The following is a 15,523-nucleotide window of genomic DNA, read 5'->3' as shown; positions in this document are numbered from 1 at the left end:
AATTCTTGTAAATTTCCACTAATTAAATTTATTTTTGTCCATTGCAGGAAATTATCCATCATAATCGCACGGTACATGCCAAGGACTTTCCATTTGTCTGTGAGACTTGTGGTGAATCTTATTCAAGGCGTCAACAATTCCATGCCCATGTTGAATCTCACAATAAGAAGGAATTCAAAAGTGAGTTTGTGTCAAGAATCATAACAATCGATGACTAACATAGTATTGAGAGTAAATTTCATTGCATTTAACCAAACTAAAGCTTGCTTCTTCCAACCCAATGTCGTATTCGTAAATAAAAGTAGTAACTTGTTTTTTGATTCCATAAGTTGTCATTAGAATAAACACTTAAGTAAATATCATACCATTTGATTTTTGTCCCCAATCCCATTTAGCTTACTCTTGTATTGAATGCGGTCAAAAGTTCTCTCACAAAAAACTACATCAACAACATTTAGATGATACGGGCCACAAGGCTGATGGTGCTATTTGCGAAGTGTGCGGCGATGAATTTCCCTCGAAGAATGCTCTGTATCAACATATCGTTCGTGTTCATAAAAAGGATAATTTGTTTGAGTGCCACATATGTCAAAATCGTTTTACGCTAAAAGCCAATCTAGAACGTCATGTCCAGTTACATACTGAGATTAAAAGGACATATGTAAGTTTAAATTGAGAGAAAAATACTTTTTTCTTTATAATTTATATTAATATATATTTTGTTTGTTTTTTTTTCGCAGGTCTGTGATATTTGCAACTCTTCGTATTTTACATATCCAGCTTTAAAAGATCATTACAGCAACGCTCATACAGATTCCTCCGAATGCAAATGTCCATTGTGTGGCAAACGTTTTGGTTCAGTTAAATCGTTGCAACGTCATTTACCATCACATTCGGAAGAGCGACCACATAGTTGCTGTTACTGTGAACAGGTATGTAAAGATTACGAATTTGAAATTGAATGAAAACGAATGATTGTTTCCGTCCTACACAATTAAAACGGTCAGGATTGCAGTTCGTTTTCTAGTCTCGACTGAAATGATGATTTAGATGTAATGGCAAAAGAGTTTAGGCTCAGCTTTATTTTTCTTTTAAGCGTTTCTGTTGTAGAGTTCCTTTCATTTTGGACACTCGGACTCGAAGGTCTTTATTATTTGTTTAATTCTAATGAATATTTTCCTTTATCTTCTTTAAGACATTTAAATGGAAAACTCATCTTGTACGCCACAAACAAACTGTGCATGGTAACCAGCCGTCCCCCAAAAAGGTTAAACGGTTCGCAAAGGAAGGTGATGGTAAGTATTTTTTTAAATTAAAACTTACGTAGTTTGCTTTTGTTTTTATTTTTTTAACTTGAAATAATATTAACATTGATTTGGTTATGTTTTCTCTAACATATTTTCGTTTTATTTCTCTATCCACCAACTATATTCCACTATTCATAGAATTAGTTCCAATGTCTGATGTTCCCGGCCCGCCACCGGCTAAAGTTGCAAAGAAATCGAATGCTAGTAAACCAAAACAACAGGCACAACAACAAACGGTTCAACAACAGCAACAACAACAAAAAATGGGGGCTGTTGCCACACCACCACCTCTATCAACAACACCCGGAACTTCGTCATCCTCACAACAAGATCCCTTCAATGCTGCCATCATAAGTAACAATAGTTCACAATCGTCAACTGCTTCGACATCACAGCATTCATTGCAGTCTAGCGAATCTCAACCGAATTCCATGTACAGTCAAAACTTTAGTGCTGAAAAGCTGTTGGGTCAGCAGCAGCAACAGCAACCACATCCAACATCACAGGGACCACAAACGGCACTGGCACCACAGCAGCAACACCAACAACAGCAGCAAGCACAGCCCATGTTAACCCCACACAGTCAGCATCCGCATCCGCAACAACAGCAAAGACCAACACCACCTCCGCACCAGCAACAACAGCATCATCGTCACACACCTAATAATAGTCACACGCCGGACAATAACTTGCCCCGAATTAATAGTTTTGGTGGCGGTGGGCCCACACAACCGGAGACACAATTTCATTTCGATCAAAGTGCCGCTGGCGGCCCAACATCAACCATCACTAATCCTGGTGCTTATCCACAACATCAAATCATTAATCAATACCAACAGCAACATCATCAGCAACAAATGCAAACTACTCAACAGCCACCACCACCGCCGCAACAGCAGCAACAACAACAGCAGGCACATATGCGCAGTCATACACCCCAGAGTCCACATCCCCACAGTCATGTTCCGCAACAGCACCCGCACTTTTCGTCGCCACATCAGCAACATTTGCAGAGTGCCGCCCAACAGCAGCAGCAACATCAACAACAAATGCATCACCACCAACACATGATGCAACAACAATTACAGCATCAACAAGCCACCGCTCACCAGAGACACAATCAACAAAGATCGCCTCATCCCCATCAAACACCAGCACAACAGCTGCAACAGCAGCATCAGCAACCAATGCATTCGCCACAACATACACGTTTGCAATCGCCTCAGGCTCATACGCCGCAGCCACAGGCCACACCACAACAACAACAGCCAGGTGTTGCCGTCAATCATCAGCAACAACAGCAGCAGCAATACACCACAGATGCCTGGGGTAACATCAATTTTGTTGGACATGGAGCAAGTGGTGCTGGCGCACATCCCCAACAACAACAGCAACAACAACAGCAACAGACGAATGCAAGCAATCTATCAGCATCCGATAAAGATAATCCAAATAAGTTTTACATCGTCGATTCTTCCGAATTCATGGGTCTTCCAATTAACGTTTCTGGCAGCAGTACACCGGGTGCAGAAACAAATCAGTTGAGCAGCGCTCAACAGCCACAGTCACCAATGGTGGCAAACAAAACGCCTCAGCAGCAACACCAGGAACAGGATTTGATGAGTTTTCAGGTAAGTCTAAAAGTAAATTGTGTTACAGGGGGATGAGAGGAGGATTAAAATTTCTTTCCTTTTTTATTTTTGTAGAACATGTGGCCCCAGGCGAACCAGACACCCAACCAAATGGCCTACAGTGCCAATGGTGGCCAACAACAGACCACCGCCCAGCAACAACAGCAGGTTCAGCAACAACAAACTCAGCAGCCTCAGGCTCAACAGGCTCAACAACAAGCCGCTGCTAGTCAGCAGGCAGCTGGCGGTGTTGCCAATGTTGGTGGTACAACCGATCCCCATAGCTATAACAATATTGGCAGTATTTTGACGAATCTCATTGACAACAATCCCAATCCAATGGAATACAATTTCGAATTAATGCAGCAAGGATCGGTGCCTGTGGCAGGTGGTACAACAGCTACATCGGCAGCAGCTGCTGCGGCGGCGGCGCAAAGCCAACAGCAGCAACAAAGTGCTTTGGGTGTGCATCATCAACAACAGCAGCAGCAACATCAAGCGGCCAGTGCTGCATCAGCGTATGGCTTGCAGCCTACTGCCGGAGCTAGTGGCTTGATACGCCACGCTGGGGTATATGGAGCACCAGGCTCGCTCTATGATCCCCACCATCATGCAGCTGCCCATCATGCCTCCAGTTTGGCTGACATGGGTGAACAGCAAAAGAATAGCTTTCAACCATATCATCCACATGCGTTACAAACGCATGCTCACGCCTTGGGTGGGCATCCTTTGGCACCCACCGCCCATCATCCTCTAGCTGCTGCATCCCACCTATTGCCACCACCACCTCCGCATGCCAGCCATCCACATGTATACGATCGCGGTGGCTATTCAGTTCTGGGCGGTGATGATGGTAAGGCCGTACTGCCTCCAATAAGCGATTATATGCATCACATGCAACAGCAACATGTACAGCAGCCCGATTTATTGTACTATTCTGTGAAAAATGACTGACATTTAAAATAGGTCATGCCCACCGGTGGGGCTGGAGGCGGCGGCGGAAATTCGAGTAGTAGCGGTAGTAATAATACCAGTACGACAAGAACAGCAGCACAAGTCTATCATCAGGGACTTGCAGCGGCAGCAGCACACCACCACCACCATCATTATCAGCATGCACAAACACCTCCCCAGTATCCATATCACCACCATCATCACCATCACATGCAGCAACAGTATCACCACCATCAGCGTGCTAAAACAGCGGGAACGCATCCTGCCCATCATCATCCGGGCCATGCGGGAGCGGCCCATTCGCAAAGTGATTTGCTGCATTGGTGGCCACCACCTCCACCGGCAATGACACCATCACAACCATCAACAACAGCATCTGTAACAGCCAGCAATTCGGCAACTTCATCAAACCCATCCGCAGCAGCAGCTGTAGCGGCGGCGGCGACATCATCATCAACAAATACAAAAACTAAGAGAGGCGATGTTTCATATTAATCCGTAAGTTAATTACTTTTAAGTTGTTTTGTTTATATTATTTTTTAAACAATTAGTGTAGCTTGTAAATTTTTCTAAAAAAACACACACACACACTTACAACAAACATCCAAAACACATCCCAACACAGGAGAAACCCCATTCTATTTTGTTTTTGAACCAAAAGAACGGAAGCTTTAATTACTTTTTTAACTATGGTTTTTCTATTCAACTAAAACGACTGCATCTTGCCTTATTGCAAAAAGGTTTGAAGCCAAACCCAACAAAAAGCTTCCGTATTTTATATTGTTTGTTGTTAATTCAATTGGTGAATAAGGTTTGTAATCTCTAGGTGTAGATAATTCCAATCACGTGTGGAAATTTAGGTATAAAAATAACAACAACAAGAAATTTAATAACACAAAATAAGAAAAAACAAATACATTTTGTATGTAGTAAAATCACGATAAAAACTAAATTACAAATAGATTGAAGCAACAATAAGAAACAGACAAAAAAATTCTATAAATTACATTTCTGCTAAATAAAATGCGACAATTATTTTTAATAACATAAAACAGCATTGAGTGGTATATGTGGTAAAGATAATGTATGTTTAACAAGAAAATCCAAGAAATCCTCATCCAAATTACAGCCATTTTTGTTGGTTAATTTTGGAAGTAAATGTTGAAGGATTTCTTGTTATAGATACATTTTTAAATGTCTCCCCACAGTGTAATCAATAATACTTTACATATTTAAGAAGACGAAAAAATAAGGAGTAGCAAATAGGATACATTTTTTTAATAGATTGTGTCACACCAAAATAAGATAATACTTGCAAAGTGACCCGTTCTTAGATGTAGCTTCCCCATTGCAAATAGATTTTAAATCAATTTGTTTTCATAAATTCAATATACATCTTTAAAATGCGAAGTTATTACCATCCATCTTTATACGAGTCTTAACTATGGTACTATTCATTTAGAATGGAGTTTTGATATTTGTCTAAATAGTAATTGCAACCGTATTAATATAAGAGGGTTGCTATTCATATTTCGTATTCTGGAATTCTGGTAATAAGTTTGATATTTTGGATATCCACAGCTCCGACTGACTAGTTTTTTGGGGACTAAAGAAGCTGATCTAGCTGGAAAATATAAGTTTCAGGTAATTTTAAGAGAACCCAGGAATTGTCCTCTATTTAAAAAACTTTTACTTATCGAATTTGGCAGAATAAGGGAAGGAACATGATCGTTTTTACTCGTTTTACCAATTGAAAGGGGGCAGAGCAAAGAATACTTGATGTTTCGTATGTGCATATGACAGTTATCGTAAGAAACTTTATACATTCGGAGAACTACGTCCCAAGATGTAGTGAGAAAAGTGTAGAAGATTATATGGACAATAGTGATTAGACCTTTTCCATAGCCATTTATAGCTTTAGAATATTTGACATAAGCCGTAAGACTAGTAAAGGAAACTATGTAAGATAGTATGGATTTTACCCGAGAATATATGACAAGAACGTAGGTATAACATGGAAAGAAACCTCACGTCCATTCCATTCGAATGAATGTTTCCTCTTTTGGATGGACTAGGCACCCATGGCTACATATGTGCAATTCCTAATTTAATTTTGACTTGGATCCCGCTTTATTCGTTTTGAATATCCAGCTACTTATAGGAAACTCAGCTCGGATGGAAGTTACTTGTCTGCCCCATTACTATTGGTCTATTTCAGAAATTATAATATCAGCAGGACCAAAGTTTAGTAACGGATAATTATTGTCCGAATTCAAAACCCTTTTGGTAAAATTCCCAAAAGATTGGCCGAAAAATGTTGGAACATTTCCATTCTCGGGTTTTACTTGAAATATAAACATCAACCCTCTTAACTTTTCTATTTACCTTATATTTATAAAATATAATATTTTGATTTTCCTTCTATAGATTACCGCCAATAGGTATTCTATAGATAGAAAACCTTTTGATTTTCATATTATTTTACTAGGAAATCTTCTTGGAAGATAAATTTGTAAAATGAAGGGCTTTAAAAGCACATCTGTTGACGAAAAGTTGGAGATTTCCATATTCTTTGTTAGGAGTAGGATTTTCTTTTGGATATAGTCTAAAAGCAGACTTTCTATGTCAACTGTATCTATCGAAATTTCAGGGCATCTATCTGCAAGTCATTCATTGATATATGGCTTGCGAATAGATGTCTACCTACAAAAGATCTGTAAGTGGTACTTCACACGTAGAAGACTTGCAAAATAATATCTCACCACATATGACATTAACAATTGTAATATGGAATCTAGCTTATGTCCAAAAAACTCGCCTTTCAAAGATGTATTAATGGAGTTTATTGCTGAGATTTGAAGAAAACTCATAGGCTTAATTGAGAGAGGAGGTCATATTGGAAGTATTTTTTTATTTGGTAACACCGAGTTTCTTTTTTGTTCAAAAATTGTTTTGTATTTATAAATAAAAAATAAATGGAAATAATAAACATCTTCACGACTCGATTACAAGAATTTATGTTTAATTTATTTTTTGTTTCTTTTTTTCATTATAAATAGCCTAGCCCACCCAGCCTCATGCTTCTCATTTTTTAGATATATATCTCAAAACTTTTATGAAAAAATGAACAAATTTTTTACTAGTTTTTATTTAAGGCTTTTAAAATTTTTCTAATAACAGGAGAAGAGAATAACAACAACATAACATAACTATATGGAGGTCAAATGTCACCTCCTATTATCAAAATAAAAGCCAGTTAGTTTTGTTTTTATATAAACAAATATAATTATTTTAATAATGTAAATCATATACTTCAAGTAAAACAAAAAAAAAAAAACAATATACATAACTTAAGAATAATTTTTATCATAAACTATATAGAAAATACAAAAGCAGAAGAAAAAAAAAAACTAAAAATAAGCAATAAAAATTAGACTTTAGATATTATCCATATTGTAATATAATAAAAGAAAAGAGTGTATATTAATAAAAAAAATATGATTGATTTTAAATTTGTAATTTCTTAAATGAAAAAATCTCCTTATTTGTATTGTTCCCCTAATCAACCTTAACAAAAAATGCTATACTCTTCTCTTTTTTTCTCTAACATACTCTCTTTTTCCTCTTTTTCTCTTTAAAAAAGAACAAATTTTAGTTTATAAATACATAAAATATAATACTTAAATATAAGCAAAATAATTTGAAAGAAACTCATATATTTTTTAAATTAGTACAAGTGTTTATTATTTATATAAAAAATACAAAACAAATAATATATAAATATATTGCCTAATTTGTCTTAAAATAAACAACAGAGACAACAATACAATAAATCTCCCCTCAAATAAACCCACCCACCTCTTTCAAACTTTGCATGCATTATTTACTAATGTCTTAGTTTTTCTTCCACTGTGTCTCTATCGATCCCTCTATCTCTCTGTCTCTCTTTCTGTCTCACAACACCCATACTAATGTATACTCGTTAATCAATACCAATTAATTAAAACACAATTCTATAAGTATAAATTTTGTTTTAATTTTTACAAACTATTTTTGTTTACATATTTTTGTGTATTTTATATATAAATATATATATTTTGCTATATATTGTTTTTATTGTTTAAGCAATTTTTTATTTATAATAAAAAAGTGAGAGTTTTACATATTAAAAACAAAACAAAAAATAAAGTTATAAATATATCAAATTACAATAATAATATTAACTTACAACAAAAACAAACACATTATATAAGAAAACAAAACGTTTAGCGTTAAAATTCAATAAACAAAAAAAAAAATACATCTTAAAAAGTATGCTAGAAGGATAAAAAATAAATACACCACACACCCAGATTTTAATAAATAATAATAATAATACCTAAAAACGGAGAAATATACCTAAAATTGTAATTATAAAATTAAAGAAAAAAAAAACGTTTGTATATTAAATAAAAAAGAAAAATAATTTAATTACATGGAGTTTTTATTTGAATGGTAATGATGAAATTCAGAAACAGAGGGCTCGGGCCATTTACTTGTGGTACTATTGGAGTGCAATCTGAAAGAGTTTAAAAAAGGTTTTTTATCCTTAAAGACATGTACAAGTGGATCTGATCTTGCAATCAGTTAAACATACTGACTGGCCACTGCGGTATCAGGTATCTGACCCCAACATGAGATTATGTGGCGTTTCCACTGCACTTGATTCGCTCTCTAACTGGAAACAAAAGAGGCAATATTTTCAAAATGTTTGTATCGGCAGAAAAAATGCTTGACAAGTGTTGACAAGTCCAGCAGAATTTAAAAATAGAAAAATACAAAAATGTGTTCAAAATGTCAACATTTACACAAAAAGTTGAAAAAGTAAATGAAAACTATAAAATTAATGAAATAATAAATCTTTGGGAGAAAAACAATCATTTCTTCTATTCATATTAGTGAGATTTTAATGCATTTTAACGATCAATTCAAATGTTCTGCTTCTCAACAAACTTTGAAATCTTGTTTAACTTCATGAAGGAGAAGGCACTTACACTGAACGTGGGATTTTTTCTTATTCCTTTCGTCTGATCATCGCGCTGCAGTTTTGCCGTCGTTGTAAAGGCAATGTTCATAAAGTATTAGTGTCTCTGCGTTTCGTAGGGTATTTACTGTGGGAAACTGTGAGGTTTGTCAGAATATCCACAGAGTATGCATATGGTTTGAAAAGATTTGAGCATTGTGTTATTATAAATTTAACTATTAGGCTTTACCTCTCTTACCTTCGAACGTTTCTGCAATCATACCATAACAATCTGCTGCTTTATATGAGTAGAATGGAAATGCCGATCTAAAGGAGACCTGGAGAAATTTTATGCATAAAGCCCCTTTGGAAGTTTTTTATCTATTAAAGGCATTTCATATCTACAACATTTGCAAAAGTAGTCGCAGCATAGATGAACTACTAAAAGTCTCTACCTCTAATATAACTTTATATCAAATTTTTTTTGTGTAGCATGTCTTTAGTAGTTCTTCTTTCTACAGAAAACTTGTTAAAGCTCTTCTAACAAAAGCGGTCCAGCATAAGATTTATATGATTTCGCTAAAGGCGTTGTTAATATGTTTTTATGTACGAGCTTTTTATTAAACAATATTTTTTAAATTAAAAATATTTATTGTTTTAACAAAAAAGTTTTATTTAAAAAAGTAAAGGCATGTAGGTACAATTTATTCTGCAGCCAAATTAAATTACAAACATACAATATATATTGCAAATGATATAACAATAACATACAAGTTCCATCCCCGCAATTTATCTAAACACCACCCAATAAATTAACTATACGATTCTTATAACGTTTCGATATGTCCTGTTCAATCTTGCCCTGCAAATCTTTTGTTTGGGCTATTAATTTCTCCAGGACCGGTGTTAGTGCAACTCGTTGTTCTTTCAATTCCACAGAACGATCTTTTAACACCTGTTTGGTGGTACGTATTTTCTCTACAGCTTTAAGCATTTGCTTCAATTTTGATGCTAAGAGATCAGCATATTTGGGTGAGTGTTTCAATTGGAAAAGATGGCGAGTTTGTTCGCTGCTCATCTCTGTTAGGATAACATCAAGGTTGGTCAACATTTTACGCAAAGACTCTTCATCGTGGGTTGAAATGGACTCCATGAGAGAAAACATAACATTACTGCTGGCAGTAACCTGACGCAGTTCATAGCAGCGCATACGTAAGAAGGCCTCGAGTTCATATAACTCATCAATAAAACGTTCACGATAGGAAGGCGAATCAAGAAGTGTATAAGCTTGATCACCCTTGGCAACACCACCATCCATGCCAGCTCCTTCCACAACGATACCATACTCCTCGATGGGTATGTCGAAGTTGATTTCCACACCTTCAGTGGGTGCACTTTCAATACCCCAATCAATGTCACCAGTATCCCCAGCATCTCCGAAATCGATGCCGCCTTCACCACCAGTTTCCAAATTCAATTCACCAAAATCAATCATTTCGCCAGAAATGGTGGAGGAAGCCCCGTTATTATCATCGCCGAAATCTATTTCATTATCATTGCTTTTCATTTCATTTTCTGCACTCAAATTCAATTTAATTGGTGGCTCCTCGACAGAGAGAGGTGCTTCCTTGTGAATATATTGGTAAACTGTTGTATTGCCAAAATCAATTAAATGCCTGGTAATTGGTAAACACTGTTGTTTGGTTTGACCCGTAGTCGTGGCATACAGTTGCAAAGCCTCATCCAAGGTTCCTATTTGCTTTATACTTTTCGCATAAATTTCAGGCAGCCCAGAAAGGACCTGAGTAAACTCCTCACGTAGATTTTCACCTTTTACGCCAATCTGCTGTAGCAAAGCAGCATGTTCGGCCAGAAGTTGTGCTTCCGGTTTACCCAAATCATTGCTGCGTTTTAAGCATTCATCACTTTGTTGTTCGAATTTTGTCATTTGTTTCTTAACGTTGGGGACTTCATAGTTAACATTACGCACATAGAGTTGAGCACTTTCCGCCAAGTACACATTATCCTTTTCATAAAGGCGCACAATTTCTTGCCAATCTTTCATTCGCTGACTGCCATAGCTGCCAAAGAGACCCTTGGTATCCTTTTCCGTTTGCTTTAGAATCTCAATGATTTCCTTGCAATGGAAATAGTTGATGTCTGTAAAGAGTTCCATATTATACCAATTCCATAAATTGGAAAGCATTCATGTTTGTACTTACTTGTACCCTTTAGGAGCTCTATGAGTTTTTCATGGGATGGCATATCTTGCAAGGCTGCAGTTATTTTGGAACGAATGTCTTTCAAATTGGATTGTATGTTTTTGGGTACAATACGCCTGCTCACAAGCCAATCTTGTAGCTTAAGCGTATGTATATCAATGGGAATGTCAGCCTCCTGCATGGCGATATAGGTAGATTTGAATTATTTACTATTTATGGGAAATATTTGAAAAAAACTCACATTCATTTTTCCAGAGTAAATGTCCACGCAAACAAAATATTAACACCCTTCTTCTTACTTAACCAATAATGTACAAAAGAATGATAGCCCTCTTCTTCTTACACAAAATATGTGTATATAGGAATGATAACAATGTGAATGATATTAGTGGATGCCGGACATATAATTCACCTGGAATGTGTGTGAATGGATTTAGTAAAAAAACGGATTTTAGAATTTACTATTGTCAGTTCCATTGTATATACGTCAAATAAATCCTCATGAAGCAGATTAAACGTGCAAAGAGCTCTAATATATATATACGTCAAATAAATCCTCATGAAGCAGATTAAACGTGCAAAGAGCTCTAATACAATCATGCTGAAGTAGTATGTTTGGATCAGCATTTGTGCCGACTTAAAATACTGTATGAGAAATTATTTGTTGTTAGAAAAGTTTTTGAAGAGAATGCAATTAAATCCCAATAAGAATGTTAAAACTAACATGTGGCAACTCTTTCATACAATATCAGCTGTGGCATAAGTCGAACTATCGACAATGAATAGTGTTCGAGTTCGATTAATCGGACTTACCTATCCCTAATAGGATCCTATTGATATGGATTTAGACGAGGAGCAACTTCAATGGAAGCTGAGGACCAGAGGCAAATGTCGTAAGTTTAATATGTGAAGAATTTCCTGCTTATTGTACAGAATCACTTATATTTTCTTTCAGAAACATTCTTGTTACAATCAGATTATTTGGAACTCAAGCCAAGGGCACGTAGGGGCAAATGTTTAGGAGCTGCCGTAGAAGCTTTAGAAGAAGTAATGCGTGACAACGAATCGTCTACAACAGAGTACTCATATATCAGCAATGACATATGGTTCCATTTGGCTAACTATATTGCACCTGAAGATGTTCAAAGATTCGCCATGATTTGTACACAATCAGCTGAATGCTTAAAATCAAGACACTTTTGGATACAGTTGTATAGGAAGCATTGTCAAAAATCCAAAGATAGAAATAAGTGGGTATTACAATTACCATCCCATTTACAAATGCATCAGTTAACGCAGTGTGATACCAACATATTGAGGCAACAAGTTATTAAGGCGCTATTCTTCTGTCATCCTCCGTTTGTTGATCGTCTTAAAGACAATTACAAGTTGGAATCTTTGGTTGGAAAAACATATCAATCATCATGGCATCTGACCGTGCAATGCGTTTGGATAATGGTTTACAAATTTCGGGATAATGCTGCTGCCACAATTTCTAAACATAATGCAGCGTCTACAAAGAATTCATCATCAACGAATAATGAACAGGTTGATACAGTTGTCAATGATTGGGAATCTTTAGCCGAAAATGAAGAACACACTGAGAGGAATAATAATACAAAAACTACGAAGGCATTAAGTACTGCACCCTCTTCTGTAGATAATTGCAATGGCCTGAAACTTTTGATAATATGCTGTGATCGTTTCATACCATTTCCGTCTGATTTTCTTTGTACAAACTCATCTTCCACAATACGGTTAAAGGATACAAGGGAACTGCTGTCTACCGATATGAGATCGACAAATTTAGAATTGGATTTTGTATCTTTGACAGGAGACCAACGAATCACATGGAAATATCAGCACATACAAAAATATAAAGTACTGCCGTGGTGGCATCCAGATTTTAGTAAATTCAATAAATGTGAATTGTGACTGAACATCAAATATTTTTTTTTAAGTTTTGTTAAGAGTGTAATAGTTTGGAGTTTATTTATAAAATGCTAAAAAATATGTACCTTGTGTAAATAATAAAATACAGCTGAAATGAACGTAGTCTTAAAAAAATGATGAAGGATGCAGATTAATTGCAAAAACTTTCTTCAATTATAGCTGAGGCTTGGCGTAGCATGAGTGGGAAGTTAAATTCTTTTGTTTTCATGAAGTGGCTTCCACGGCCATGGTGTAGTCTCCATACCATAGCAAGGAATTAGTATGGAGTCTAATATCTTATGAGGGTATCAACTGACTGCAAAACTCCAACACTGATAGAAATTATGTGGGTATCAACATAGGGATTGACTTGTATTAGGCATCATTTAGTCCCAAGGTCTGTCTCCTAGTCAGCACAAAAGAAACTGTACCTAAAAAAAAATATCAGAAAAGTTAAAGAGTTTTAAACAAACAATAGTTGTTTTAGGAACTCACTAATTGGGTCATTAGGGTGTGGTATGATACCAAGAAAACTGACAAGATTTTTTAGGGAAACACCATTTCATGGTTACTTTGGGAGTGTCGGTCTAAATGGGCTTCAGATGACCTCTTTTAATCATTAAAAAATATGACCCTGATGCAAAAAACAGTTCAAGTCGATGTGTTGACCATCTATGGCCGAGTAGAACACAAGTCGTTCCAGAAAGTTGATCTGTCGTAGCAGTAGCAGTCGTGCTGACTTTTTGGTGCTGAGCTATTTCGTTAAGGCTTATTTCATTTTAGTTTCAGCCGTTCACTGCTATTGTGTCTTAGCTGAAGAATTTTTAGCAGACAAAACTGAAAATTTTCGCTGCAAATGCTAATTTGCCTTTAGCATTTTAAACCGTGGTGATGTACTATCACCTTGAAAACATCTTTGACTAGGAAGGTATGCATCGGTTATCTACATCGATATTTTAGAAGCTCTTTTCAATGTAACCAGGGTAATACCTTACAAAATCTCTACACGCTTTTCATGTTAACCAGACTAAGGACCTACTTAACTACAAGGATCAAAGTAAGAGAAGAAACATCGAAAGTGGGAATGTTTCCACCACTCTGCATGTGACAGTATAACACGCCTAAGGGGATGCAACTTAAAAAAACTAGAACCTTCCCCAAAAATTGTCCTCCTATTAATGATTTAAATATTGATTATTAAATTCTTATTACATTTTAAGTAAAACTACAAATACATTATTGATTTGTTTTGATATTTTATTCAATATTAAATCATTTTTATGGTATATAAATTTGCCAGCATTGTTATATATATATATATATATTTATTTTTTGTTATATTTAGAGTACAATGTCATCTGTTTTAAATTCTTATACATTTTACTAAATAATTTCAATAAAATTAAACAATTTCTTTATTATTAAAAGAGAGTTTATGTTTGTGTGTGTGTTTTGCTTTAAATATTTTTTCACTTAAATCCATTTTTTGTTTACTTTCTTTAATAAGGCGCATACCGAAATAAACAGTTTTCATGTTAGAAATTTCTTTTTAAGAAATTTTCAATCTAAAATCTTTGAAATAGACAAGAAAAATAGGGAAAAGATTAAAATATATTTGTTATTTATCATGGATTTTCATTGTAACAATACAAAACAAGTAGGCGATAAACTTGAAATCAAAAATAAACAATAAAAGAGAAATGTATTTACAAATCAAATAATAGTCGGGGAATTGTTACAACATTGATTTGGGTAACAATTTTAAGGAAAAAGTATACGAACAATAACTAGAACAAACAACACTAAAAGTTTTATTATCAATAGAAGAAAGCTATGAAGCCAATAAAAATGAGTAAAACCGAACATTAAGACCAGGTGGAGAATAAGTATTTAAAGGAACCATAAAGACACACGTTCGACCAATCTAAGCATGGGCATATAGTGTCAATTAACAGTTTTACTGTAGCTCAGATGTCTTTTTTTATAAATAATTCGCTTGCGGCAAGTATACATATAAGTTGCCTATAAGTGTTTTGGTTCGAACATCAGTTTGTGATGCTAGCTACTTTAACAGCTACTTTAACAGTAAGAACAGATTTATAACACCGTATACTCGGTCTAAAATAATAAGACATAAAATGTTTCTTGCTCATAAATTCCTTCTGTCTGCATTAAAAAAAGCATAAAAAATATATGTGTAAAATCAATTAAAAAGCAAATAATATAGGACGACTATGCATACATACAAACACACATATACATACATTAGGAAAACTATAATTTCAATTAGGAAACGCATAAACGAAACATAAAAAACAGTTATATAAAGCAAACATTTATTAATATCTAACCAGTGTCCAGCAACCCGTAGTTTCATCGCGTCTATAATAGCGAGGTCGATTGTCTCGGAAAACAGTAATAGCAGGAAATTGGTTTTCTTGTATGAATTTAATGGTTGCCCTCATCTGTTGGAAA

The 15,523-nt window shown here is 35.3% G+C and overlaps 4 protein-coding genes across 8 annotated transcripts in view; 2 read left to right on the top strand and 2 right to left on the bottom strand.

Moving 5' to 3' along the window:
* The window catches only part of LOC109612514 (uncharacterized), a 49,012-nt gene extending 40,650 nt beyond the window's left edge, over positions 1–8,362 (top strand). Inside the window, exons 3-9 of one of the 2 annotated variants that reach the window (XR_009343254.1) lie at positions 48–180; positions 396–661; positions 741–932; positions 1,196–1,295; positions 1,446–2,938; positions 3,014–4,390; positions 6,952–8,362. Coding sequence is in view for 1 of the 2 variants with exons in the window: in XM_059127872.1 (XP_058983855.1) it covers positions 48–180; positions 396–661; positions 741–932; positions 1,196–1,295; positions 1,446–2,938; positions 3,014–3,892 (3,063 nt within the window). In the remaining variant the exon portion in view is untranslated. Of the gene's footprint in view, positions 1–47; positions 181–395; positions 662–740; positions 933–1,195; positions 1,296–1,445; positions 2,939–3,013 lie in introns of both variants that reach the window. The other variant, XM_059127872.1, reaches the window with a different exon arrangement.
* A 1,180-nt stretch (positions 8,363–9,542) lies between these two features.
* Positions 9,543–11,470, bottom strand: LOC131804739 (CDK5RAP3-like protein). Of its 2 annotated transcripts, XM_059127873.1 has the most exons (3): positions 11,358–11,470; positions 11,117–11,291; positions 9,543–11,054 (listed from the first exon to the last, which is right to left on the bottom strand). In XM_059127873.1, the coding sequence occupies exons 1-3, from the start codon at positions 11,361–11,363 to the stop codon at positions 9,688–9,690; spliced, it is 1,548 nt and encodes a 515-aa protein (XP_058983856.1). In that variant the 5' UTR covers positions 11,364–11,470; the 3' UTR covers positions 9,543–9,687. The 2 variants fall into 2 exon arrangements, with proteins under 2 accessions (XP_058983856.1, XP_058983857.1); XM_059127874.1 differs by lacking the exon at positions 11,358–11,470 and having other exon boundaries at positions 11,117–11,297.
* Positions 11,471–11,872: 402 nt separating this feature from the next.
* On the top strand, positions 11,873–13,056 carry LOC101888886 (transmembrane protein 183). Its single transcript, XM_005183220.4, has 2 exons — positions 11,873–12,009; positions 12,072–13,056. Exons 1-2 carry the CDS (start codon positions 11,955–11,957, stop codon positions 13,049–13,051), a joined length of 1,035 nt encoding a protein of 344 aa, XP_005183277.1. The 5' UTR covers positions 11,873–11,954; the 3' UTR covers positions 13,052–13,056.
* A 1,314-nt stretch (positions 13,057–14,370) lies between these two features.
* LOC131800396 (protein N-terminal asparagine amidohydrolase-like) overlaps positions 14,371–15,523 on the bottom strand; it is a 137,578-nt gene continuing 136,425 nt past the window's right edge. For 2 of the 3 annotated variants that reach the window (XM_059127823.1, XM_059127824.1), the window contains exon 7: positions 15,310–15,513. In XM_059127823.1, the coding sequence (XP_058983806.1) occupies positions 15,388–15,513 (126 nt within the window). In that variant the 3' untranslated portion in view covers positions 15,310–15,387. Of the gene's footprint in view, positions 14,621–15,309; positions 15,514–15,523 lie in introns of those variants that run through there. The other variant, XM_059127822.1, reaches the window with a different exon arrangement.

Source organism: Musca domestica, unplaced genomic scaffold (genome assembly GCF_030504385.1).
Source record: "Musca domestica strain aabys unplaced genomic scaffold, Musca_domestica.polishedcontigs.V.1.1 48, whole genome shotgun sequence".
NCBI classification, from domain to species: Eukaryota; Metazoa; Arthropoda; class Insecta; order Diptera; family Muscidae; genus Musca; species Musca domestica.
This window is presented reverse-complemented; position numbering and strand designations above follow the sequence as displayed.

Excerpts from the sequence above, each read along its gene's own strand:
- LOC131804739 (XM_059127873.1), bottom strand. Across the intron at positions 11,055-11,116 it reads AGAGCTCCTAAAGGGTACAA|ACATCAACTATTTCCATTGC; the intron begins GTAAGTACAAAC and ends AACTCTTTACAG.
- LOC101888886 (XM_005183220.4), top strand. The coding sequence starts at position 11,955 with ATGGATTTAGACGAGGAGCAACTTCAATGGAAGCTGAGGACCAGAGGC. Across the intron at positions 12,010-12,071 it reads GAGGACCAGAGGCAAATGTC|AAACATTCTTGTTACAATCA; the intron begins GTAAGTTTAATA and ends ATTTTCTTTCAG.